This window comes from Clavelina lepadiformis, chromosome 6, assembly GCF_947623445.1.
Source record: "Clavelina lepadiformis chromosome 6, kaClaLepa1.1, whole genome shotgun sequence".
In the NCBI taxonomy this organism is placed as follows: Eukaryota; Metazoa; Chordata; class Ascidiacea; order Aplousobranchia; family Clavelinidae; genus Clavelina; species Clavelina lepadiformis.
The window spans coordinates 15,834,251-15,860,425 of record NC_135245.1 but is presented as its reverse complement, the minus strand read 5'-3'; the positions used below and the strand labels follow the sequence as shown (position 1 = coordinate 15,860,425).

At 36.2% G+C, this 26,175-nt stretch overlaps 4 protein-coding genes across 10 annotated transcripts; 2 read left to right on the top strand and 2 right to left on the bottom strand.

The window, feature by feature from the left end:
- The first annotated feature begins 1,766 nt into the window (after positions 1 to 1,766).
- Positions 1,767 to 11,651, top strand: LOC143461698 (adhesion G-protein coupled receptor G7-like). Of its 3 annotated transcripts, none has more exons than XM_076959526.1 (22): positions 1,767 to 2,015; positions 2,575 to 2,675; positions 2,788 to 2,941; positions 3,156 to 3,338; positions 3,630 to 3,760; positions 3,941 to 4,088; positions 4,171 to 4,372; positions 4,819 to 4,931; positions 5,135 to 5,413; positions 5,503 to 5,615; positions 5,794 to 5,982; positions 6,098 to 6,292; positions 6,414 to 6,665; positions 6,744 to 6,830; positions 7,884 to 8,030; positions 8,262 to 8,371; positions 8,512 to 8,706; positions 8,881 to 9,017; positions 9,190 to 9,356; positions 9,775 to 9,942; positions 10,391 to 10,508; positions 11,180 to 11,651. In XM_076959526.1, the coding sequence occupies exons 1-22, from the start codon at positions 1,952 to 1,954 to the stop codon at positions 11,350 to 11,352; spliced, it is 3,426 nt and encodes a 1,141-aa protein (XP_076815641.1). In that variant the 5' UTR covers positions 1,767 to 1,951; the 3' UTR covers positions 11,353 to 11,651. The 3 variants fall into 3 exon arrangements, with proteins under 3 accessions (XP_076815641.1, XP_076815639.1, XP_076815640.1); XM_076959524.1 differs by having other exon boundaries at positions 2,788 to 2,944; XM_076959525.1 differs by having other exon boundaries at positions 1,768 to 2,015; positions 2,788 to 2,944; positions 6,101 to 6,292.
- Positions 11,652 to 11,795: 144 nt separating this feature from the next.
- On the top strand, positions 11,796 to 18,387 carry LOC143461700 (adhesion G-protein coupled receptor G7-like). 4 transcript variants are annotated; one of them, XM_076959530.1, is made up of 7 exons: positions 11,796 to 13,209; positions 13,506 to 13,739; positions 13,820 to 13,927; positions 14,082 to 14,174; positions 15,006 to 15,274; positions 15,358 to 15,513; positions 15,614 to 15,931. In XM_076959530.1, exons 1-7 carry the CDS (start codon positions 13,116 to 13,118, stop codon positions 15,779 to 15,781), a joined length of 1,122 nt encoding a protein of 373 aa, XP_076815645.1. In that variant the 5' UTR covers positions 11,796 to 13,115; the 3' UTR covers positions 15,782 to 15,931. The 4 variants fall into 4 exon arrangements, with proteins under 4 accessions (XP_076815645.1, XP_076815642.1, XP_076815643.1 ...); XM_076959527.1 differs by having other exon boundaries at positions 15,358 to 18,387; XM_076959528.1 differs by lacking the exon at positions 11,796 to 13,209 and having other exon boundaries at positions 13,599 to 13,739; positions 13,820 to 13,953; positions 15,358 to 18,387.
- Positions 18,388 to 18,828: 441 nt separating this feature from the next.
- LOC143461702 (uncharacterized) lies at positions 18,829 to 22,372 on the bottom strand. Of its 2 annotated transcripts, none has more exons than XM_076959534.1 (6): positions 22,143 to 22,372; positions 21,812 to 22,006; positions 21,413 to 21,503; positions 20,545 to 20,652; positions 20,358 to 20,462; positions 18,829 to 19,380 (listed from the first exon to the last, which is right to left on the bottom strand). In XM_076959534.1, the coding sequence occupies exons 1-5, from the start codon at positions 22,256 to 22,258 to the stop codon at positions 20,388 to 20,390; spliced, it is 585 nt and encodes a 194-aa protein (XP_076815649.1). In that variant the 5' UTR covers positions 22,259 to 22,372; the 3' UTR covers positions 18,829 to 19,380; positions 20,358 to 20,387. The 2 variants fall into 2 exon arrangements, with proteins under 2 accessions (XP_076815649.1, XP_076815648.1); XM_076959533.1 differs by having other exon boundaries at positions 20,378 to 20,462; positions 22,143 to 22,371.
- LOC143461701 (ciliogenesis and planar polarity effector 2-like) lies at positions 22,367 to 24,564 on the bottom strand. The gene has a single exon (XM_076959532.1). It carries the CDS (start codon positions 24,136 to 24,138, stop codon positions 23,404 to 23,406), a length of 735 nt encoding a protein of 244 aa, XP_076815647.1. The 5' UTR covers positions 24,139 to 24,564; the 3' UTR covers positions 22,367 to 23,403.
- Between the last annotated feature and the right edge of the window lie 1,611 nt (positions 24,565 to 26,175).

Sequence of the window (26,175 nt, the reverse complement as noted above, 5' to 3'; positions counted from 1 at the left end):
AAGTAACTAAGGGCCAACACGTGGAAAAAGTACGGTAACTTTGTGCCAATCAGAATTTCCAACGGGGAGCAATATATAAAGCAAAGCAATCAACATTAATTAACGCAAAAAGTATGGAAATCAGCAAAGCAAAAAGAAATAAAGTAGATAGTCCATAACGTGGCGACGTCGGATGCGCTGGTACCAATCGCCACGGCCAAGACAAAATACGGAAAACATACATGGTACAATAATATGTAGGTATTACGTTTGGAGCAGTTATGGTATCGTATCGAGATCTTTGTCCTCAGACTGAGGAAAGGGTTTACACAGATGTTTCCGCACGACCTCCAGTGAACGAGGTTGTTTTCGTGCGTTTTTCTGAGAGATGCAATATTTATTTTTGTGTTTTAACTTACATTTTATGTTAGCTAATTCGAAGCTGTTCACACAGTTTACCCTAGTAAACAAGTCAATGCGTCGTTCATGCCTTATTCTTGGATTTTCGAAAATAGGTTTGCATCACTGTAAACCCGGCACCCTAGCTGCTACGTTGTCGAGCCAAATTAAAGGTAATGACATAAAATAAATATGTAGTCTTCATAACTGCAACATATTGTGTTTTGATGAATTACTAATTGCAAGGCTGTGTTATATTAAACTCAAATATTTATAAATTCATTCTAGTTTGACTTTTTCGAGTCCAGGTCACGAACTGTAGGCCTACTTTTTGTTTGTAATTGACTAGCATTTTTTTGTAATAGCAACAGACGGGGATGCTACAAGGCATACGTGTCAAACTCCCGGCCCGCGGGCCACATCCGGCCCGCTTTACAATAAAACTTGGCCCGCAATGTTATTTTATACATTGAACTATTTCCGGCCCGCTATATCATTGTACAGTAAACTTATAACTTACTTTTTTAAACAAGAAACAAGATTATAACAAATCGCACAATACCGCAGCACAGCAGTTGCCCCACCATACGATAGAATAAATAGATTTATTCAAACGCTTGGCATCTGGGCTGCTTTTTTCTTTATTGTTTGTTAATTCTTTAATGCTTTTGCAAGGAGATGAATGAAACATAATGACGTAAGAGAAAAATAGCACAGTCAAAAATCGTCAAAAACATCAAAAATTTGGTGTTGTTTCGCTGCCTATTCCAATTTATGTACTCGTGTCACGAAAAGTTCAATCAAGTTTTATCCTTACGGCCCGCGGCGTTAAATAAGTTTTGAGTTTTGGCCCCTGGTGCGATTGAGTTTGACACCCCTGCTACAAGGAGTACAGGAGGAGTGTATATTGCTTAGCTTAAATTTAGAAGACTAACAATCCCTTTTAAAATTGAATATCACGCTGATGTCAAATAACAGGAATAAAATATTGTAACGATATAGCGTCTCAAGGTGTTTATTTGTAACGGCATCATTAATTCCATTTGGAATACTTTGAAGTAATACACAGTCATTAATTTGTATAATGCTCTTAATAACGGACGTGAGAGTGATAAATTTTTATAGCACTTAGTACAATCTCAATCAAAGCTTGTAAAATAGGAAATGCCCCAGCACAAGTCTCCTTAAAGATATAGTAGCGGTAGATTTCCATATATTGGTTTGGCCATTGATTTGAACGGAAATGAAGTCACGGTTACATATTCAATTGAAAGAATAAGAAAAAGGAATCTCTTTTATATAGCGATGGGAGGGTTGCACAATTTATCTCAGTACTACAAGTAATCAGGTTTGACGTACCGCTTTGGTCTTAAAAACATCTAAACTTTGTACTTTAAAGTTCTGTTTAGTGTCGTGTACGATGTACTTATTCATAAAAAGACTGACACTATGTTTGCTTTAGACTATTAGAAAAAAACTTTTAAGACTGAAAGAAAGCATAAAGATTTCAGAGATTGTACAGACTAAACAGTGTAACCGCAAGTCACCAATCATACCTTTGCGATACTAAGATATGGATTATATATTTAACTTTGTTCTGTTAACTATATTGCTTACAGTAAGCTGGAAAGAAACAGGTAAGCAACGCTTTAAAACAGCATAGTTTATAATAACCTATAGGCATTTTGACAAGAAAGCAAAGGTCATATATCACAAGTCGGCGAAAATTTGGTTACCAGTAGTAACTTGGTTGCTTATTTAAAACTTGAACTTGGTTACCCGCTTTACGGTTTCTTGTTTCGTTAGGTGGTGGCCTACATACGGTGGCCATATAGCCTAGGCTACGTTAATATGACATAAGAAAACCTATGAAAGTTACCGAAAGTTAATGGTCGGGTAATGTAACTTCCGGAAGTCAATTGTGTAACATGGGGTTATAAAATTTATCCCTTAGAAATAGATAATATAAACGTTATCAAGTAGTTCATGCAAATGAAGTTGGCCACTTAATTGCAACTTAGTTACTTGCTCAATGCTCATTTAATTATTAACTCGTCGACGAATTTGGTTAATGATGATCAATAAGTGACCGATGAACCGCGGTAACTAAATTCACGCCGGTTTGTCACACAGTGGATATTGTCCAGGTATCATTTTCTTTTCAATGACTTCAGATATAATGATGTGTTATTGTAGATGCGCTTTTTTGCTACTCCTGCGATGAAGCTAGTACAGATGCTGTTTCCGCCAATATAAAATGCAACGAAAACCATCCGATGGAATGCGGCAAGCTTCAGGTATCAAAGCGTTTCTAATTAAACTGTTTATAAAATCATCTGATGCACTTACACCGCTACAAACTATTCAAATGTTTGACAGTAGGCTATAACAGTGTTGTCTTCTGTCTAGTCTCGCTGCGGAACCGCTATCAGCAGCGTCGGAATTATGAAAGGTTGTGTTGAAGCTTGTCCAACACGGAGGGGCGATGCAGATGGTGGATTTCAATGCTCGGATTGTGATACAGATCTATGCAACTCCGAGTTGACCGATGTCAAATCATCAGGTGGTAAATAGAAATTTTAGTTAGGCCTACGATTTTTAATTCAAAATATCCAAAGCAACGCCATTGATAAGAATGTAAAGAGTGGATTTTATTTTAAATGATTATCAAGTATCTCGGTACAAGATTATAGAATTGAATAATACCAGTGAACCAGGATGGTATATGCAAACAGAAAACCTGTCCTTCATATAGGCTACACTTTACGATTGTGCAGAAACTTCCATTCATAAAATCACTTTGAGCCCTTACACATTTACCCTGGTATGGCGACCAGCAACATTTTGGGAAGCCAACATGGAGTGCTTAAAACTTGGGCAGTCAATGGCTTCAATTCGTGATTCCGATATTCAAAGCTTTTTGGAAAGAAAAATTGCTTCCATGAGAAAGCCTGACACAGGTAATATTTCGGACAGGCTCTTCTTACGTTATCGGAAAAGCACATTCTTAAAGCAAGATTTTCCAAATAAATATTGACCCTGTATGTAATTAAAAATTTCAACCGATGAGACTTATCTCTATCCTTATCTAATCTAAAGTAAACACATAAACTAATTGAGTTGTTGTACTTATTCTGTTTTCCATTCTTTTCCCGTTTTGCATGCTTTTAATTATATATTTTGCTTAATAGCAAAAAGCGATACTTTGGTTTATTCAAGCTTTAGATTTTTTCTCTTGTTTTTAATACAAGATATCTCCAACGATAAATTGTGGATGGGAGCTCAAAAAGCCGGTAACCTGTGGTATTGGAATGATCGTGGGGATTACATTCCACCGCCAAAATCAGCAGTCTCTTGTCCACAGAATAGTTTGAAATATCAGGTGAGAGATAAAAAATTGTATGCTGTAAAAAGGTTAAAACTTTGCTGCCTGCAAAGACAGGTGAGCTACAACCATACTTTAGAAGAAAATGATTGTTTTTCGTGCCGTAATAGAGATTTATAGCTGGAAAACAAAACAAACTTTATGACAGCAAAAAAGGTTGTTTTGATTTTGCAACAGAATTGGAATGCTGAATCGTTTGCTGTCACATTCCCTAATGACCGCCAGCTATGTGGAATGTTTAATTTATCTCCTGTATTGGGTGCTTGGTCACCTGAAAGTTGTGGAGAACGGGCTGCAGGATTCGTATGCCAATCAATGAAATATAGTACGACTTAACGTGTAATTATTAAAACTGTTGTAAATTAGTAAGCTACTTTTTCTAAAATCAAGTAAAACTCCGGTCATAGATTCGCAAACAGTCGGATACATTCAGTCGGCTCTGGTCAGTGGAATGATCTACACGTTCAACTCAACTCCTAAAAATTTCTACGATGCAAGAAACTCATGCATGATGTTGGGAGGAGTTCTATCGAATCCCAGTGACCAGCAAAGTCAAAAACAAGTTACAAATCAACTTATTTTTGCCATAAACTCTACAGAATACTGGAGGTATGGAACAAATAAATCATTAAAAATTAAGACTATACGTATATACCCTATACTAGAACTAAACATGTTTTAACATGATTACCATAACAGGATCGTTTGTTACAGTATCTCTTTATGCTTTTTCGTGTATAAGTTCTATTCCATTTTTTTAACTTAAAGTATTTGGGGTTGTTGTCCGTGCTAACCACCTTCATCGTTATAGCACCTCAGCATAGTTAACCACAGGCACGTTTTAAGCACGCGAGGTTTTGAAACTTTATCGTTGGTTGGTGTTTATGAACATGTTCTCGTTATATTACGCTTATAACAAAGTATGCACCATTTTTTCCTTCCCCACCGACAACGGCAAAAAATAGACGAAACGATCTGCTTATAACGAAGAAATTGGCATTACAGGTTTATGAAGTAAATATTAGGCACATAAATTTTACAAATACAATTTTTAGTGATCGTTTGTGTGGGGATGAACCACCGTCGATGAGATCACTGGTTAGTGACGAAGGCTTACCTTGTTCTAAATTGATGCCCTTTATGTGCGAAAAAGTATTCAAAAAAGAAGGTAAAACCAGTGTAATTTTTGTGAAATTTATAGTCGTTAGTTAACTAGATTGAAATACGGCAAGCAATATTACCACAGGCAGGTTGAAGAAGATATTTTTGCCTGCACCTTGCAGTAGGCTACCTTTCTATTGTAGGTATTCTTGGGCAAGCTAACTTCTTGAGTAACTTACTATGTTTAAAATGCGTTTAAAATGTTTCCAGACTGTATGAATAAACCCGACGGAATCCTAAACATAGAAAGATCAACACGCCGCAGTGAAACCCAAACGCTGACAACAAAAGGAAAAGAACCATCCCCTCTTCACTTTGTTACCACTAAAGCTGCAACGACGGAAAAGATCATCACAACTCCACAAGCAGAGCGTGACGATGTCATGCTCTCTTGCGCCCCCGAGAATTTCACTCGCAATTCAAACGTCTTCAGTTTTCCTGACGCGCACTACAAGACTTTTTCTGATTCAATGGAAAAATGTTCATCAGGTGAATCGTAACACCAGTATGCATAATAATCCAACTGTGAGCTTTAATTGTGAAATGATAGTAGATTTAACATCTCTATTTCCGTGCAGGTCAGCCCATGGCGAGCGTGTTTTGCGGTTTCATCTCCGGCATCGTAAAATATGACGTCACGACTCTGGCAACTACGTCATGCGAGGAAACATTGGAAGAAATCGCGAACAAGGTAACAACGTAATAAGTTGTCTCAGGTGCAGGAAATGCAATAGTGTAAAAGCACCATACGTAACAGGATCACCTTCATAACTATGCAGCACACGCAGATGTTATACGTCGTTACGTATTACCGGTTCCTGCCGGAGGATTTCGTTATTTATCAAATCAACTTTATTTAACTTATGAAGCTGTCCAGTCATGTTGACACTCGCTATGGATCGCCGGATCAACTAAGTTCATTGACGGCAAACGTGAGGCTTCTGACTTCACAACCAAGTCTTTTAACCGATAATGACGTCACAAATGCTGTACATATTTTGCGAAGCGTCGGTAACGTTACAAGTTACCAGGACAGTACTTCCGAAACGGAGTCAACTGTAAGTATTTAAAGCTACTTCAGGTCACATTGTAAGATCTGGTCGTATCAAGAATGATGTAAACATAGCAAAACGGTCTTGAATTGAAACATTCAACAAAATTGTGTACAACAAGCAGATCACGGACAAAATGCTTAATGACATCATCACCACTGCTACGTCATTGCAAGTGACGTATGCAACATCGTCCAGCGGCAAAGAAAATGAAAAAACAGACCTTGTGTCTTTGGTGGAAACTTTTGTCGGAAGGGTCAGTCTAAGTTCAAGTGAACCAACATACATCTTCTCAACCGGCCACATGGATGTCAAGGTAGAATAAATATTTTTTTCTAGCAAACAAAAACTGTATGTACCGGTAGACAAAAACTTCAACTGAATTGTATTGTTACGCAAAGAAGTAAAAAACACAAAGCTGTTCTATTGTACTTCAGGCTTCGAAGATTGATATGGATGACAAAAAAAATCATAACAATGATGTCATATATGTATCACCAAGATCATTCAGCAAACAAACATCTGGAATAACTGGCAATTCTCCTTACGTGAAGATTGCCAGCGAGACTATTCGATCTGTGTTAGAGCCAGCAAACAATTCCAGCGCACAAGTTACAAGCCTAACGACAGTTTTTATCACTTACAACAATTCAAGCTTGTTTCCATCGGCAAAAGGAAACGTTGGAAAAGTAAGTGATTGATATTAACTAAGACATTGTTGAACATCTGCTACAATAGTTTTACAACACACAATAATGTTGTTTCAGGTCGTTACAGCAACTGTATTGTACGACAATGAAACCAAAGTTAGCGTGCCTTTAACATATGCTTTCGAGAAGAGCAATTTTAGTCAGGTTGTATAAATTTTTTTGTCTGGTTAAACAGAAAATAATTAGACAAGGTTTGTGGAAATATGAAATAACACGGTTGTAAAAATATGAAAACTACTGTAGCTAACGACTTTAAAATTTCTGGAAACCCGAGCCGAGCCCGAACGTATGACGTCAGCATAAGACAAAGAATTTCAACCCTACGAAAAATGTCTTCATCGGAACATTGTAACCTGTAGGCTACGTCTTCAGTACATTAAAGCATAGATGTACGATTGTACGTATTAAATACTGTAGTGTAAAAATATTTGACAGACACAAATCTTAAGATAGACCTTTCAGGACCATAAACTCGTATATTACCAAATTGTGTAAACAATGACAACAAATGGGTATAATAAAGCCATGTTAACTTTCCCAAGTTAAACTCGTATAATGTATAGACTTTTGCATTTTTAAAATAAACCAACCGAAAGATTGCGCGTGATACGATACGCGCGACATTCTCTGCACCATCTATAAATTCCAAAATGCTTGTAGGCTACAGCGGGTGTAAAAACAATTACCGGTATAAAGTCAAGGAGCAAGGTGGTGTTGCTTTAAAACAATTATGGTTGTGTTCCACTAAAGCTTAGACAAGCATTGCACTTCTACCAATGAACGAAAACTACACAAGGCACATGACCATTTTAATTAAACCAATTTTCTCCCTTTCTGCATAATCACCGAACCCACTGGCTATGTGCTCCACATTTACTTATTTTTCACATTCTCTCTTAGTGGCTTTTCCCAAACTCTTTTTGTCAATGTACAGAAGCTAAGCTTTATGATATCTTTGAAAAAGAATTCTGAGCCAACAATAGTACTTTTTGCTTACTTATTCCAAAATGTCTACTTTCGGGTAAACTCGAAAGTGAAGCTGAAATTCGTGAGAACACTTAAAAATGATGACGTTTGTGGCGAGAGTCCTAGGTCGGGCTCGGCACATCTCACATCAAGTCCAATATCCAAGGAATTTCATCGTAATTACAAACCAGTCATCGATAATTTTTTGTATATAAATTTTATACTCTTTAGGATTGTTACATTGAAGAATGCAGTTTTTACAAACCGGAAACACAAACTTGGTCAACAGTTGGTTGTCAGTCTTTCAATATCGACAATGACCACGATAGTCTCATTCACTGCGCCTGTAGTCATACAACAAGCTTTGCCGTTGTTGTGGTGAGAAAGTGACATTGCCTAATTGAGCTAATCGATAAAGGGATGTACCCTACAGTTTTCTGCAAGAATTCTGTAATCATTTCTGTATCACCTACCTATCATATAATGTCTCAACTCATCCAGGCGTACCTTTCGGTATCTTGGATACCACAGGTTGATTGGAATACACGTAACAGTTTGACAAAAACAGCAAAAATTACCTTTTGGACTTTAATGCAGTTGTCAATTTAGAGTTTTGATGACCAGTCTCAGCATATTCCATTGACTATTGCGAGCCAAGTTGGATTAATTATTTGTGTGCTGAGCCTCCTTCTGACCATATTATTCTTTCTTTTATTACCGTAAGTTCTCACCGATTGTCCTTGTTTGTTTCCGCCAAGTTATTAACAACATTTTACCATATTTAAAATTAGCCTATTCTGCTTATTAAGCTGTTAACGAATTAATGATAACAATCTCTTTCTTGTCGTTGTGCTTGTAGGGACCTAAGACGTATCCGTTCTGCCGACATCCACATCAATTTGTGTTTGTGTTTACTTCTCGCTTATCTTGTGTTCTTGATCGGGATCGAATTTACCGAACCGCGGGAATTATGTGTCTCCATTGCCGCTGTTATTCACTATTTCTTGCTAGCGTCATGGGGATGGATGGCCGTGGAAAGCATTACAATGTTTCGGTGAATAACTATGACTTAGTTAAACATATAAATATAACTTAGTAAGCTAGTATTAAAATACGTGATAAAGTATTAATATTATTATTTTTGATTATTCCCTAACATTTCTAAACAAAAGGAATGGTAGCCTATTCGTTCAAGAAATATATGCATATTAATAAAGATTTTATGCAGAACTTTTGTGACGTCTTTCAACCGTCATAATGTTGTGCAAGCTCGCAAGGTGGCGGTAGCTGTATATTTGATAACAGGATTAGTCGTCTTTGCAACGATGGCTCTGTCAGTGTTGTTATGGCAACAAGATGATACAGGTAACGTTTAATGCGGGGAAAAACATTTGCTTTTGAAATAGCAACCTACCTACGACCAATAGCTGAAGCTAAAGATTTTACATGGCATTCCATAGCCAAGCAATAAAAGCAACTGCTGAACAATATCGAATTAGCAATTGTTGAAAACCTGTTTCAAAAACAACTTTTACAGAATGCGTTAAACACGATAAATGGTCGTCGTACGTCGGAGACGGTTATTGCTGGCTCAATGGGCCCGGACTATATTTTGGATTCCTCCTAATCATCGGTATCATCTTCATAGGAAACGTCATTATGGCAGTTCTGGTTATACGAGCTATCACGTGCGGCCGCACTAAGGTAAAACTGTTAAAATTATATATTTAATTTCAGATTATTTAAAATCAAAGATAATTTGCAAACCTGGCTGATGCATTATAGCAGATTAACATAAACCTTACTAAGTTTCTTTTTACTCACAAAAAGAAACCTTAAAAATAAAACCTTTTATTCAAAATAAACAGATTTGAAAAAAAATTATATACAGTATATTTCCCACAAACGAAAACCTGAGTTAATTTTTTTCATCCGGTTTAATCTAAATTATTTGCAAACTTACGTTACAATAAATTGAATTAAAAACCAAAAAGCTTGGTTAAGTAACAAATTGGGCGATTTCTTCACAAACAAGTGTACAATTCCTTAAAACGTTGGCAGTATAAGTTACAATACTTTTTGTTCTAAACAAAAATCCTCATAAACTTTTTGCTATTTAAAGATCAATTCATCCATAGAAGAACCACCTATGGTCCAGGTACTGAGAGCCATACTAGTGGCAGTGCTTATGGGAATGACTTGGGTGTTCGCTATTCCAGTTGTTGTGGTGCAAGAAGAAGAGACAAGACTGGCTTTTGCCTGGCTCTTCACCATATTCGCATCTCTTCAGGTATGACGTCATCAAACAACAGACAAAGAAGTAGAACTGTCGTATTTGCAAATTATTTTGATGCAGTTTATTTAAACTGACAACCGATTATTCAAATGGAGCGATTAAATTTTGTAAATCCATCTGTATTGGTCATATTTTCTGTATATATGTTCTATATGATATTTTAGATCGGTATATACATTTGATCTTTAATCAATCGGCTATTTGGCCTGGCGTAGCAAAGCCGATCCTTTTATTTCAGAATTTAGTAGCATATTTTAGTTTTACTTCAAGCGATTAAAGCAAAACTTAAATCAAATATTCCCAAACTAGTTTTAACTCTTAGCTGACAGGCGATTGACGTCATTGCAGTTATTGTGGCATCGTCATAATACGTGCTTGTTGCGCGTTTTACGATTGTACGCGTTTGACGAAAGGTTTTAAAACTAATAATTGCAATTCGCAGGGATTGTTCATGTTCTATTTTTTCTGCTTACGAAGAAAAGAGGTTCGAAGAATATGGATTAACGCTTGCCGTCGTTTGATGGGGAAACCAGCATTGCAAAATACAACAGATACGACAGGTAGTATAGATAGTATTTTCGTGACAAAACTATTGTTACATAAGGAAGTTGGCCAAAGTAAACCTGGTAGTTTCCAATCCAGTCAGCGCATGATTTCGAAAGTTGAAAGTTGATTTCTCAAAGCAGATACCACCATGCAGAGATAAATAGCGAAACTACTTGGTGCGTCTAAACGTTTATTTTATACTGTTGCCAGTGGTTACAATTGATTTGAAAATAATTACAAATGCGAAGGAACTTATAACCGCGCTTATGCACATTAGCAATACCGGGTGTATAGGAAGGTTTTTCTTTATCTGTCGCTCGTGTTGGCGTTCCCATAGAAACTATAAATTAAAAAAAAATTATTGTTCAAAGTGAAGCATGCTGGTGGTTTCGAACTGAAGGATTTTTAAGTAACCCTCGTATTCTATATTTTTCGTAACAAACGAAACTCGATCCCGAGTTAAATTTAGCCGTACCTAAACATGTGCAGATTGCAATACGTGCGTTCGTGTGCCTAATAAAACGTTACTTTTTGACGTGCAGTGAAGCACATTTGAAGAGTGGTAACTGGTAAGTATAGCTAATTGATTAGTTTCCATAATGTAGTATTCTTAATTGAGAAATTCAACGAAGTTACAGTGTTGGCGACAAAGTATGACGCACTAATTTCCTGTATACTTTTTTAGGCAATGGGGTCACACGTAGAAGCACTTCGACGATGGAGTACAACGAGTCTGACTGCTGCTGTTGTTGCGTAGACGGTCAGTGGCGAAGATTGAACAGAACAAGAAAACCAAGGCCAAGTACAAGCGAGCATAAAAGTTCGTCTGTTGCAACTGAAATGACTGCGAGAGGCTGAAAAAATTAATCATAAAATACGCGAAGTTAAGGCAGCGGTTCGAATTAAAGCGTAATTGCTTGTCGTGATTTTATGGTATTTTCTTATATAACATACAACGCTTTAGAATGCCAGAATTGCGAGAAAAAAATTGATAAGGTAGGCCTAAAGAACTTTTTTTTTCTTTACGTGCAGTTTCTGTATAGTTATTCAGGATTTGCACCTGAATTTATTGTTGACACCAGCGTGTATCGTTTAACTCGTATTTTGTCTTACCAGCTGTATATATAGCAAGCCGTAAATAACAAAGCTGACTTTGATCGATAAGCGTGCAACATAATGGCAAAGCCTTACAGAGTGGTTAAAAGTCAGATGCTTAAAAGAACATATATATACAGGGTTACCATCGGTCTGGACTCAAAAATAAGGACGACTATATGTAACATATAGTCTACAATATAGAATGCATACTCAGAATGCGTTTAACAAATGCATTATACATTGATAAGTTATTGGACTACCATTTACACTTAAAAACTTGTAACGTTCCATTTTGTACATGTCAGAGCGTCGTGGAGCCGTTTTCCCGGAAAAATGCATCAATTGTCGTGTGATATTGCGCTATATTTACGTCATAAACTTTGCTGTGAAAGCATGCCCTGAACAACGAGGCGATGGGAAACGCATTTTTGTTTCTTATTTTTAATCGTGAATCATCAGCAACTCAGTGATTTGATGACACGACCACGTATAGCCTATAATCTATATAACTATATGGGTCGAGTTTTTTGCACAGATCGATATGTAGTGTTTATGTAATTGCAATGAATTATTTAGTTCAATGCTTTTCAATCTTCAGAAAGACAGTTTACACTTTTTTGTTTAATGAAAATCTGATCTGCACTAACAGGTTGCATTGCTGAGTATTAGTCGTACAATCAAGATAAACCGTTGAAACGCAACGATAAAAATGTTGTTTAATTAGCAAAAATCAAATGATAGCTAAAAATAATAAGTTAACAAGCTTTTGATATTTTTTAATACATTTTAAACCAAACGTATGATCGTTATTCTTACACAGTAATCGCCTTTTATTATAAAAGTAAGAAGTTAACGTCCGCTTAATTAATCACACTACACTATATACAAAAGAAATTTACTGCAAGTGGCAGTAAACCAACACATGTTGCCGCAATAATTAGCGTGAAACAGAGTTTAGAGTTCAAACTTGACAGTTTGTCATTAATTGCTTTACTCTTTAAATAACTCCCAGTTTCTAATTCTAACAACGCGATCTGCAGAAATTACTTTGTATATAGACGTTGACAAATGATATTATGAAAATGCAAGACTGAAGAACAACTGAACAACTGAACAAATGTTACTGAATGGACAGAAGGAACCGAAAGGAGATATATTAAAGACTACAGACTGCTAACTATTGTGAAAATACAATATACGTCATTGATACATTCTGGTTATTAGTTCCTGTTCGCTATATAACTATTTTCGGAATGAAGAGCGGCAAAGCGACACGCGCTAACGCTTGCTGCGTGCAGACAACCACGTTTTTGCTCACATAAAACGTTATACTGAGGTGTTATTAAACCCTTGTTATCTACCCATGTAAAGGTCGTGAGATGATTTAATAACACAATTTATGCAGCTTTTGTCTGCCGTTTTGAAACTTAGTGCAACTGATGATTATCTGCTTCATAAAGAATAAAAACCTTTGTTACTTTTAAAATTTTTGTTGAATTTCAGCTATATCGTTTTCAAGCAATATGTTTAACGTAGAACTTGTACTGAGTCTACTTGTATTTGTGAAATCAATAAGCAGTGAATGGGATACGCAGTTTGAACTGAATACTGGCAAAGGTAAAACAGTTAAATAGAAAGTTCCGCACTAATAAAAATCTGGTTTACAATCTCATTAGGAGATGTGTTTGTTTGAATAACTGCAAGTATAGAACTAACTTGCCTCTCACTGAATAAAACTAAGTTATTTAACAACTTTGATCGCAAAAACATGCTCACCAGTGTTTTTTTTACTTTAAATGCGTTTTGCCTTAATCAAATTCATAACCTATAACATGATACGGTTTTGAGATCAGTAAAAGATCTCATATATTGCAAACTACACCGATAAATTTGCAGTTCGTGTGTAATGTTAGATGGAACTTACAAGGTTTTCTGCAACAATGCATCAAACGGAATATCAGATAATTACTGCACTACGATTGAGTACAGAAGAATTACATACAAATATACGGAAGCTTTGATGAACCTAAGCACAAACGCGGAGTCTCTAATTTCAGCTAAAGCATATGTGGTACCTGGGTGTGATTTTTATCAGCCTTGTGATGACAATTATCTTCAAGACAGAGTGTGCACTGGACGTCCAGGAGGTCATTATTACAACGTAAATTAGTACATATTGTAAATGTTAAAGCTTGAATTTGACCTCAATTGATTTAAGTCTGTTTAGACAAGAAACTTGTTCCAGAACATTGCTTAGTTATTCGATGTCTTCATCAAAAAGCAAACACTTTTCGTTGTGAGAACAATGAATGCATTCTCTGCGCCAATTATTCAAGTATGTGTCTGGTTCCCTAGAATTAAGTAAGTGTAGAGCACGGCATACTAAGCGGAAAACATTTTTCCAAATATGTACTTACAGACAACGTCGCCAGACATTGTTAACCATGTTACTGAATGATTTAATTGTTTTGTAACAATCTTTTTTTCAGCACCTTATAAAGACTCGAATCAGAAACAAACTCCAAATATAAACTTCGTTGCAACTGGGTTGCATAATATTGTCAACTTCACAAGTCAAACAGGTATATTCAGTCATATAGGGATGTGCCGACATCGAATCGCCATGCCCAAATCAGAATTGTAAAGGGGCCTTATGTTTTTAACCAGAACCCGAAGCTATAAACCCGAACCCGGCCTGAACCTGAAAATTCATTTCAAGCCTGAATAAGGCCCGAAAGTTAAATTTACTGAATGAATCAAAGTCATCTTTTGTTGTCATCCTTTGAGTGTCATCATTTTCTAAGTTAAGCTTTGCTCTCTGCGGGATGCTTTTAGCACTCTTGTGAAGAAAGTGAAATTACGTCGCAAATGTGGCAGAGTGTGAGTACGAATTCGGGCCCGAATCTGGCCAGTTTTTTTTCAAACTTTAGCCCGAACCCGGCCCGAGTTAAAACTCTGGCCCAAATATCGACTATTTCTTTATTTTCACGATTCCGAATCTTGCAAGCAGTTTCGGATCGAATCATTTATTGTGTATGAAGTAAGAAAACAATAGCAAAAGGTTTAAATTTTCTTTCCTTTGACCAACCGTAAAGTCAATGTTATCGTTGTGAAGAATTTCAAAAATTTCATATAAGCAATAATATATCCATTTTTTTCAAAAACGAGCTGGTGACAAGTTCAAGCATGACTTCCTTGCTCTTGTACGCTGGTGAATCAAAATGAGAAAAATTTGCAGATTGGGATTTGGACAAAAACAAAAAACCATCCGTTGTTGGCATTCTCAAAAATTCTAATTTAGCACATCCCTACACTACGTTATCAAAACGAGCTTATTGCGTTGCTTTAATATCGATAGAACATATTTTGCTTTTAAAATTACTTGATTTTCAGCAACATTTTCACAATTTTAGGTGAAAAATCTGTAAAAGAGATGAATAAAATCCGAAACCTAACGTCAGAAGTCATAGGAAAATTTGAGCAAAATGCGTTTCAATTGGCAAGACAGGAAAACGGAACAAACAACAGGACAGAGTACAACAATTCAGTGGCACTAACAATCCAAGTTATCGCACTTCCGTCGACGTCCACACAGGATGTGTACCGAATAAAGTTTGACGATGAGTTAACTGATGTGAGGATACCTGTGGATAGAATTTCGAAATCTTTCAACGTCTCAAACGTGAGTTATTAGCTTAAGAACTAGATTAATTCCAGTGGCTTAAAACGAGCAAAGAGCTCAACACATCCAAATACTGTTTCTAGCTCAAAATTGTTATAGCAAGATGGGAAGGAATAAGTGGAAATCTTGTGAGCCAAAGCTGTCCATCATATCAAACAACAAACTGCAGTTACGCGCCAACTAACACCAGTCTCATCACTGTCAACTATTTCGACGTAACTAATGCCACTGATCCGAAAGTATTAACAAACTTGCCGGTTGACTACAGCATAGATCTGAGCGGAGATTTTTCTCAGCTCTATGGAGATAGGCCTCCTTTTGCCCGTATCTCCTCGGCAGGTTGGATTTGTGTTTGGTGGGATGAGAACAAAAGGGACTGGAGCGAGGACGGATGTGAGCAGGAAAATCAAAACACTTTTGGGAAAACTGCAAAATGCATCTGTAACCATACAACTACATTTTCAGTCCTATTATCTCATACCAGAATTGAACAGCCAACATGGTTGATCACGACTACGTTGGTGTTAGAGGGAATCTGCATCGTAGCCCTTTGCATAACAATTGTGTATGTCATAGCGACAAGAATATCCAATGGTCCTTCCAATCAACATTCCTCTTTATATGGAGGGAACCTCCGTAACAACAGGACAATGATCCAAGTGTTTTTGTGCTTCATGCTCATGTCGCTTCATTTGTTGTTGATCTTTGCTGACCAAGCCTTAGACAATGCCATGGCCTGCTATTGGCTAGCTGCTGTCACACATGCTACAGTAATATCATCGGCTCTATGGTTGCTGAACGAAGGAGTAGTAGTGACTCTGAAAACACATAGGAACATGGCCCTCAAAATGAACTATAAATTGCTCAGCGCTTGTCAAATATGTCTTAGTTTTTTAGTGCCGGTCATAATCGTTGGAGTGACTGTCGCTATTGCAGGAGACGATTATTTGGAAGTGTCTCTGGGTTACAAGCTGCAAGAAGGAAAAGACAGTGATCTATATTATGAAAACGTTGGTCTGGATTACCCAAAGTATAACAACTGTATAGTAAACAAAACCTGGGTTGTGCAGACAATCACAATACCACTTGCAGTTATTATTGTGCTTAATATTTTCCTTTTGTTAAGAACAATAATCGTGGTGTATAAGCTCAGCAAGCGTGACAATGAACAGCGTTCCATACAAACTTCTGAGTCGAATTGCCCATTACAAGAACGGCTGCAGAAACATTCACACTGGAAATCGGTCATAAAGGCTTTTTGTTTGTTACTGCCAGTTTCGAGCGCACCTTGGATAATTCACTATCTGCAGGATCTAGTCGGCGCAAGTATTGTGTTTTCAGTTATCTCTGTATCCTTCAACGGTCTTCAAGGAGTTGGCATCTTTTTCGTTTATTGTGTTGCAAATAAGGAAGACCGGAACAATGTCAAACGCATGTTGAAGCGCTCGAAACTGAAACTGCTTGTAGACAGAGTAATCACTTCTTTGCAACAAAGGTCAAATAAGATGCATAATAACAATGGAAGGAAACGTGGCAGGGTCCCAACAAAACCACATATAGCAACACTTACTTCAGTAACACCAAGGAGCACACTGGAAGCAAGTAGAGGAAGTAACCCAACAGTTATCACCGATATACCAATGCAATCTCTAGATGCAATAGAAAGGTAACAATGTGTTCTTTCTGCCATAAAGTACAGCATAAATCTATTTTTACACAACTTTTAACTTTTTCACAAAACTTGCGCCAATTTTTACACAACTTGTTCACTTGTGTTTCAGTCGCATTATAATCACGTGAGTGTTGAATTCAGGCACAATGTTTTTTATTTTAGTGTTTTTGGAGTCGTGGTTTTATGTATTGTTTCTCATCATTGGTACTAGTTCAATTTTGTTTTGCCAGTTTAATGTGTGACTAGTTTTTGTGAATCGTATACTCTATGCATGTTTCGATGATTGTCAAGCAAGATTTGTCGAAATTCATATTAGGTTAAAATATTTAGGGCACTGCTGTAGTATATTACGTTGATGGTTCTGTGCACGAAAATGCTAATTTCGCTTCTTTGTTGAAGTTGTGGGCATCAATTATGAGTTCTTAAACGGCAAAAGCCTACAATGCGATTTTTAATAATCGTCATCAATTTCGCAGCGTCGTGCAGGAATACTCGGTGCTCATTGATTGTTTTAGCATTTTTCTATAGAGACATGTCGTCAACGTTCCTGATAATTATAGACCTACAGTTTTGTCCGTTGTTATCTGCAATACTCGATTGGAGATGCCCTAGTTTTTGAAGAAATTTACCCGTCGCTCAGCGCGATTATCAACATTGCAGTGTGAGTTGCGAAGATGTGTGAAATGTGTGTGTTGCTAGAGATCGTGAAGAACTGTTGCAGTTGATTAGCTCAGTTAATTTGTTAGATTGTGAGAAGTTTTTAGTGCTTTTCTTCACTAAAATGGTTGCAACAAACAGGATTAATCCTAACTTGAAAAACGGTGGAGCCAGACAAGCGATAATACTTTATATCTGCAGTAAAGAGCTTCGGTATATAATGACTTCATCCTAATACACAAATTATTAGCACATTAATATTCAGTAACTTCACACTAAAATTACATGGACCGTTTTGACAAATTTTGAAGCAGTTAACTGTTCACTGCTGCTGTTCTCAGACAATTGCAATTTCTTTATAAAAACCTGATAATAGTAGGCAAAAACTTTGCCTTTGCATCAGTATTTATGAAGACTTCGGGCACAAAACAATAAGCAATTTAACAGTTATTTTTTGCTTTTGTTCTAAATAGTTTAAAATCCTGTGTCAGAGTCTAAAGATTCTTCGTTTTGCTGCAAGTCATTATTGTGTGTATTAAGGTCTTTGTTTTAGTATAGCAGTAATTACGATATTATTTTTATGACGTTGGTTGGCGCTATGGAGCTACTTTGAGTTGTTTGTTTATTTGCGCAACATTATCGTTTTAACACTCAACCCTTGGGCTTTTGTATATCGTTTGTTTTTCGATTCTGTGGTGTGATTTTTTGAAGCACAAGTTTTTTTGTAAACTTTAGTTTGTCTTTGTAGTTAAGTTTCTCATTTAATACACGGACAAGGTACCTCATAAATAAAAAGCTTTGGAGTAAAAATCGTATAATAATTCCGATACCAAAGACAATGCAACAAAACCTCAACATTATGTAGGTCAGGAGGAAGCGTTCCCGTAAGTGAGCCAGTTTCCAAAAACTGCTTAAAAGAGTAGCGTTAGAAGGCCTATTTTATTCAAAAGCCTAGAATTATACATAATTTTTTTTTACTTTTAAGCAAACTCCAGAAAAGCTCCGAGAGTTGTTACAGTGTCATAAAATCTTGCTTTGTGCCCTGAGTTAAAGTTACAGTCCATCAACCGAGCGACTTGGTGTGAAGAAGCTCCTTTTGAGTCCATGTAATTACCGGGATGATTAATAATTTGAAAGATATCGGTTTAAAGACCTAGAAAGTCTTATCCTCTTAAGGAATTAAACCAAATTACGTAGGTACAGTTTTAAGTTCGACGAACACTGGTTATCGAATGTTGAGGATTGTAATTGCAGCCACAATATAATTTCCCACTTAAAAATAGAACTTAATATAAACGAACATATCGATATAAAAACGGCAGCTTTAAAGCGTAAGATTCTAATACAGTAGAAAAATATTTATTCTAAAGAAGCCCCCCAAGGGATTTCTTGAACTATATATTACCACCAATTCGGCCTAAATCAGGACTAAACGTGTCAACATAAATCACATAACAGTGAAACCTAAAAGAAATAAGCGCCTGATGACGTAAGTTAATCGATGAAGCCATCACTATCAACTCGTGCAAATTAATACCGTAAAAATGAAAAAAAAAACATCTTTTTATTCAGAGAAATGTAAAGTTTGCTGTTAATCTATCCATAGAAGAACCACCTATGGTCCAGGTACTGAGAGCCATACTAGTGGCAGTGCTTATGGGAATGACTTGGGTGTTCGCTATTCCAGTTGTTGTTTTGCAAGAAGAAGAGACAAGACTAGCTTTTGCTTGGCTCTTCACCATATTCACATCTCTTCAGGTATGACGTCATCGGAAAACTGGCACAAAAACACAAATATATTAAATTCGGATGTGACATCTATTTCGTTTATTATATAGAAAATAGGGACGATTAAAATTATGTGGCATGCATGCTGCAATTACTCTTTGACAGAGAAACCAGCTTTTTACAAACCGGTCGCTTTGAATTTTGTTACAGAAATATTTGACACAACTGGACTTTACTGTGATTGTGCGTTTTGTTTTAATTGTTTAAATTTTCGTCTTATCTCCTCACAAAAGTAAATGAGAAGAGCATACTGACTTACCAGTAAATTTTTTTGAGAGACAAGTTTATTTACAAAAATTTACGATGACACTTACAAATGGGCTTATGTAAAAGAAAGTTTCAGGAATTTGGCAAATGGCTCATGATATGTTGCAGTCACATAAATTAATACTCCGAATTTTGTCAAGATGTTTTTCACCATAAATAAACAATCAATTGAATTATTACTTATCAAAACTACTTAACATACATTAGTTTATTAACATGGAAACCATGGCTGTTGTATGGAAAAGTAGTTTTCAGTCAGTTCCCTTCCATATCCCAAAAAAGTGTATTCTTCAAGTACACTACTGTATAAAGCAGGATTTCCTAAAATAACCCTATTCAAGGGTTGCATGATGTAATTTAGGGGTAGCCACAATGGTTAAAAATGTGGGGCTAAATCTAAATAATAAAAGTGCAAATAATATCAAATATTTCTGTCGAATTCCAACAAAACAATTTTTCAAAACATTTGATACAATTATCACCAAGACTGCATGTCGCAAATTTGCATCATTTCGACCAGTTTGGCGATGATTAGGACGCAAAAAAAAAGAATCAAGTGCATGATGGTTGATGTTTTGTTTAAGTATGTAAAAATAAGCTGATGCATTTTATGCAAAACAGAAGACTGTGGTCGCATGAAGATTTTATCTCTGAAAAGAGATGGTGGGCAAAAAGTTTCGGCTTTGCCTTGAAGTACACCTTGGTCTCTGTTGACTCACTGTGGCCTCTTTATGTTGTGAGGTCCATCATCTGATCTTGAGCAGCAGCCAACATCTCTTTCTTGCTCTCGCAAACATCATTCATCTGGAAAAGAAAACAAAATTTTTTTCGGAGGGTGTTCTTTGCAGGTGTTCTGATATCGGTGTTTTATTTTAAGTCGCTGCACCTGTTCCCAATCAGTTACAGCTCCTTCTATTTTCTCCATTAAAGAATTAATGTGCTCTTTCTTGGATTGAAGTTTGTCACGCAAAATATGATTTTCACTTTCAGCTTCCTTCAACATATAAATGTGTGTGTTATATAACACCAGAATTTCGCAAAAAAGCCAAAAAACTAATGTGTTGAAAAATGCAATACAGTCGACTCCGCTTAATTCGGACACTTTGGTTCCGCTCACTTTTGGCCGAATTAAGCGGAGAAACGGCTTTGTCCGAATTAAGCGGAAAATCAATTGTTCGTTTCATGGTCATGCATAAAGGCAAAAAACGCATTTAAAATACTGTAGTGTTGCGTAATAAATGAATTGCAGCTGCGCTATACAGCAGTAACTGGCACTGATCGCATAAAACGTCTTCGTTTACTTTAGTGAGCAATTTCACTTTTTGTGCTAAACTTTTCTGTACAATTTTGTCCTACAAGATGGACGCAATTGTACCGAAGTAAAAGCGACTATGAAGCTGGCACGGCGTTATATGAGTTCATTGTCGATTGTTACTGCATGGATCGTCATTGTTTCACCATAATCACTCATAATGCAATTGAATCTTGTCTTAAAACGAACGAAGTACTGTTTATTGTGTCATAACCTAACGATGGAATTGCGAACCTGTGTCCGAATTAAGCGGAGAATTGTCCGAATTAACAGGAGTTTTTTACGTTCAATTTTTACTTTTGTTCCGTTCCCGAGCATTTTGGCCGAATAAAGCGGTTGTCCGGGTTATCCGGTGTCCGAATTAAGCGGATTCGACTGTATATTTGTATTGATCAGAATATCTTGCTAACAAAAAGGGCACAGAAATTTTTAAATCAAATACCTCAACAAGTTTCTCAAGTTCAGCTATCTTGTCTTCCCTCGCTTTGTAGATCCACGGTTTGATATCTTCTTGTGGATTTCCACTGGGTCGCCTGAAAAAGCAAACACCAATAAAGTATCTTGCCTGATAATGCTCATTGTGATAATATTTATTGTGGTTTCTTATATGTTTGTGTTAAGTGACTGTTGAAAATGACTTTTGTGATACTGAGAGTCACACCAGCACCAGCCGCAAACTTTGTACCATTTCGCAACAAAAATTGTCAGCACAATTGGAAAGTCAAAGTTCAAATTATATGCATTTTGCATTTACTTTGCCACTAAGGGGAATGTGTTAATATCAAACGATATTTATTTTTAACATTCCGATCAACTAAGCAAATTAAACACTACTTTTTACCAAGTAGGGTTTTCATCTAACTCAGCATTGGCAATTTTGCACAGAGATTGTTTGAGATCTATTTCTTCAATCAAAGCCATTATATGAGCTTTCTGGTTTGTTTCACAAGCTTCCCACATCTGGTCAGATATACTTTGCAATATCTCACGACATTCCTTGTAACATTTTGGAAATGCCTTTGCAAATTTCTTGCAGCTATATAAAAAAATGTCAAAGTCATCTTATCGTTCAGAAAAATACAAAGTTATACATTTAAACACAAAGGTTGAGAATTTTGTTATGTTCAAAATACTTAAATTCTTGTGTTAATGTTCAAAATAGTCATACTTACGATCCTGGCTTATCACGCAAGCTTTTGAGAAATTTCTCGACGCATGCAAGTAAACTTTCATATTTTTCACATGTTTCTTCTTTCTTACTAGCCGAACTAGTTGCTGACTGCTCCATTAAAATTCTTAATTGACCAAAGTTTTAGATAATCTTTTTAATGCAGCAAAAATGATTTTCTTTGCAAAGTTAAGAACTACCAACCTTTTTTGTGGTCTTGGTAAGAGCCTATGAAATAAAAAATATATTTATCTATTCATATATAATACATTTATGTACTAAGAACAAAGTACCATTGTACTGGTAACACTAACTGATTCATCACAATACATGAAAGTATACACAGAAATCTTGAAGGAATTATCAAAACCAATTTTTCGCAGATATAAAATGAAACAGTGAAAACGTGATTACAATGTACTTAGTGTTGCAAGTAACTGACAATAATAACGAAGTGGTTGTATAAAACAGTTACTGTTCCAAACGTTGGCAAATTATGTTGATAGCGAACATACTTTTTGGGCATTATTTATAGTTCATATTGCCATTTTGCAAAACTGGACCGTAGCAGAAAACATTATGTGATGCAATGTGTCGTATTAATTGTCCTCAGATAAAAACTACTGCTCAATCGAATAAACAAGGGTTATCAACTATGGTGGCTGCATTTGCTCACTTCATCAAGTGAAATTTTATGGCACAGTTGCCGTCAAACACACAACCAGTTCCATCTTTGTTGTCAGAGTGATCTTTTCCCACCTTAAATTGAGTATGAACAGTATGTGATGACAACGTTAAAGTGATTTTATACTGCATGAAGCCCATGAAGATCATTGTTTGCTTCATCCAAGGAGTTGGTCACATATTAAATTGTTAAAAAATATGCAATTAACATTGGCAAAATGTTTGACGGAAAATAAGTCTGATCAATATAGATTACAAAAAATAGAATTTATTTATTTACTTTTTACTTTGCCTTTACAACATAAAACAAGAAGGACAGTTTAAAAGAAAAACTGTTTCATTTGAAACAGACAATTATTTTCTGATGAAATTCTAGTGACCACTGTAGAAAAAGACGTAAGTTTCGTAATAGTGCCTAGAACATCTGATAAGTTGAACATGTAAAAAGAAAAACATCAGATAAGTGTGACAAGTATAAAAAAGTAGCAAATCCAAACTATTGCTACAGTAATTTGCTGCAAATATTCAAAATATGTGCACAAGCAACTCCAAAACATATGGTTACAATTACTGTTGTTGCATTAGGAATTTGACAAAATTTTGTCTCTTTGCAAAAGTAAATCACAAAGTCTATTCAGCAAAGGAGCAACTTCGTACATGCTCTCTCTTCCATTGCTGTAATTTCTTGAAGATGGAACAGATTTGATCCTTAAAACTGGGACATTTCTTGCTTGGCTAAAATTGGTGATTTCAGGTTCAGAAATGTCACTGTTTATGTACTGGTCCGCTTTTGTTCCCAGAAGAATACGAACTGGGTCTTTGTCACCTTCATCAAGAAATGAGTTGAGTCGCTGATTCAGTTCTCTAAAACTTTGTTGGTCAGTAAAAGAAAATGTGAAGAGAACACAATCAACTTCAGACTTGAAAGCCGGCAAAATATTATCAAATTTCTTGATGGCTCCTTCACCAACATCCCAAAAATGAAGTCGGAGAAATAAAATTTGTCCAGATGCCGTCAATCTAACCGGCCAGTACACCATCGTTGTTTCAATTCCTACATTTTCATAGCTTTGTTTCAATATTTTAAAACCTGCTAATTTCGCTATCGCAGCACTTTTTCCAACTCCAGATTTGCCAGTTAAGACAATTTTAAAATTCAAACAATCAACATCCTTGTGTGGTGGTAAGGACGGACGCTCCAGTAATCCAAAATGTCTTCTTTTTCCGTTTTGTATCAGTGAGTCAAGGTATTCATGCCCTGATGGAGTTTTGATCCATTCAAAATCTATGACGTTGTGATGCAAAGAATCCATCATGCCAGGCCACCAAAAATAATAAGTATATGAATGATGTCTATATAACAAAAATAAACCTATCAGAAAACAGATAAACCAGCTCGAATAAGTATTGAATCATATTCTTTTTTTGCATTCCAAGTTCAAACAATTGTCACACTCTGGTGCAAGAAGTGCCAATAAAATATTCGGTATCACCTATCGCTACTACTCTAAAAGGTACCAAAAATGAAAAGTATATGCAACAAATTCATATATAAATGCAAAGCTCCCTTAGTCTTCTGAGGAGTGAGTTTGAATTTATTACATATTTTCTCGGCATAGTTAGCTGGTGCCATGCAAGTCTAACGTTCAAGGCCAACTCAATCTGTTCCAATTTCAATCTTTTCAGATACTCTGTCGAAACAGATTCCTGACAAACTCTTTCCAAACGCCTGGCAACATCTGTGTTATGCTGCTTGTTTTCCTGTTTATTATTTCTCCAAACTAGGTATTAAGCTAGCTCGAATGAGTTTATCCTGTAATATGATTTATTTTTCGTCATTGACTTCAATGGAGGGGGAGAATTGCAATACCAAACCTTATAGCACACTAAAGAACAAAGAAAACGCTGTCTGATGTTTTCGTTTTATTGTAAAAGTTGGACAAAGCCTTAAATATAATAGATATATGAATGATGTCTACATAACAAAAATAAACCTATCAGAAAACAGAAAAACCAGCTCAAATAAGTGTAAAATAAAATTATTTTTTTGCATTTGAAGTTCGAACAATTGTCACACGCTGGCGCAAGAAGTGCCAGTAAAACATTCGGCATCACCTGCAACCTATGACACTGATTGAAATGTTGTCATTTTGAAGTATGTTATAGAGAATAATATTATACTTCTAATGATGTAGAAATTTTTGCTGACATTTCAATTCAAACTTACTCAATTCAGAAAAGAATGATTTGGCTACAACCCCGATAGAAGGTTAATAATGCGGACTGCAGAGTATGAGAGTTTTTAACAATGATCTTAGGTGGGCAGATGCAAAATTCCGGTGTGCAAGAAAGCAGCTGGTGTGCACTGCGACCCGTGGCCCAAGGATGCCAGGCGTTTGTGTAGGTAAGCCTGTACGATAGAAGTCAAGAAAAAACTCAGCATTTTTTTTTCATAGACATTCGTTTTAAACGCTAATTTTGCAGTGCGAATCGGAAAAAAGTTGTTTCTTCTTATTTTTGGAAACACCGGTTTGCCCTGGTGTGCAATATTGTTTTGGAAAAAAATCACAAATGTGCTCTTGCCATATTCTGGCACTTTGCATTCTGGTTAGTAATGTGTAATGACCTGTATGGCTACCAAACCTATAAAATACTACTATAAATAAAAAAAAATTTCTGCACCAATTTCGCATGTCAGAAACTCTGCTGCATAGGCTAGTAGGCTGGCCGAGATGGTAATTCAGTGAACCTAGATTATCATCCTTAGAAGAACTTTCTGAAAACCCTGCTCTGCTTGTTTGCCATCATCGGCCCCAAGGAAGTCTCTCTAGCCTATAGCCTATAGCCTATCTAACTCTGCGAGTCTACAATCTTTGGTTACCTGCTATTTGATTAAAAATGCCACCAAATCTTATTTCAGAATCCCAACACGGGCAACACTAATTTACGGAATGTCGGAAAGTAAAGCGTTACGGATTGTGTTAGTTTAACGTTTATATTGTTTATTGATAATGGTATGGTATGTTCTGAAATTGCGTTTTTCGTTAATGCATTAGAGCTTTGGTGGAGATTTTTTAACTGATGGATTTTCATGCCAAAATCAAAGTAACTTTTTGCAAATACCAATTTTTGTGTGAAATGCTAATATGAAGAAACGTTTGTTATTTACGGTATGATAACAAAATTTTTATCCTCCGATTGAGGAAACTCTTCAGACTGTTTACTCATCGATGGTTCGTTATCGCTCCAGCCTCGGTTACTCAGATTAGATGAATAAACACATTTTTAATTGATTTTAAATTTTTATCTCGTATTGGAACTGTTGACAGGGACCACTGAACACATGAAAGCAA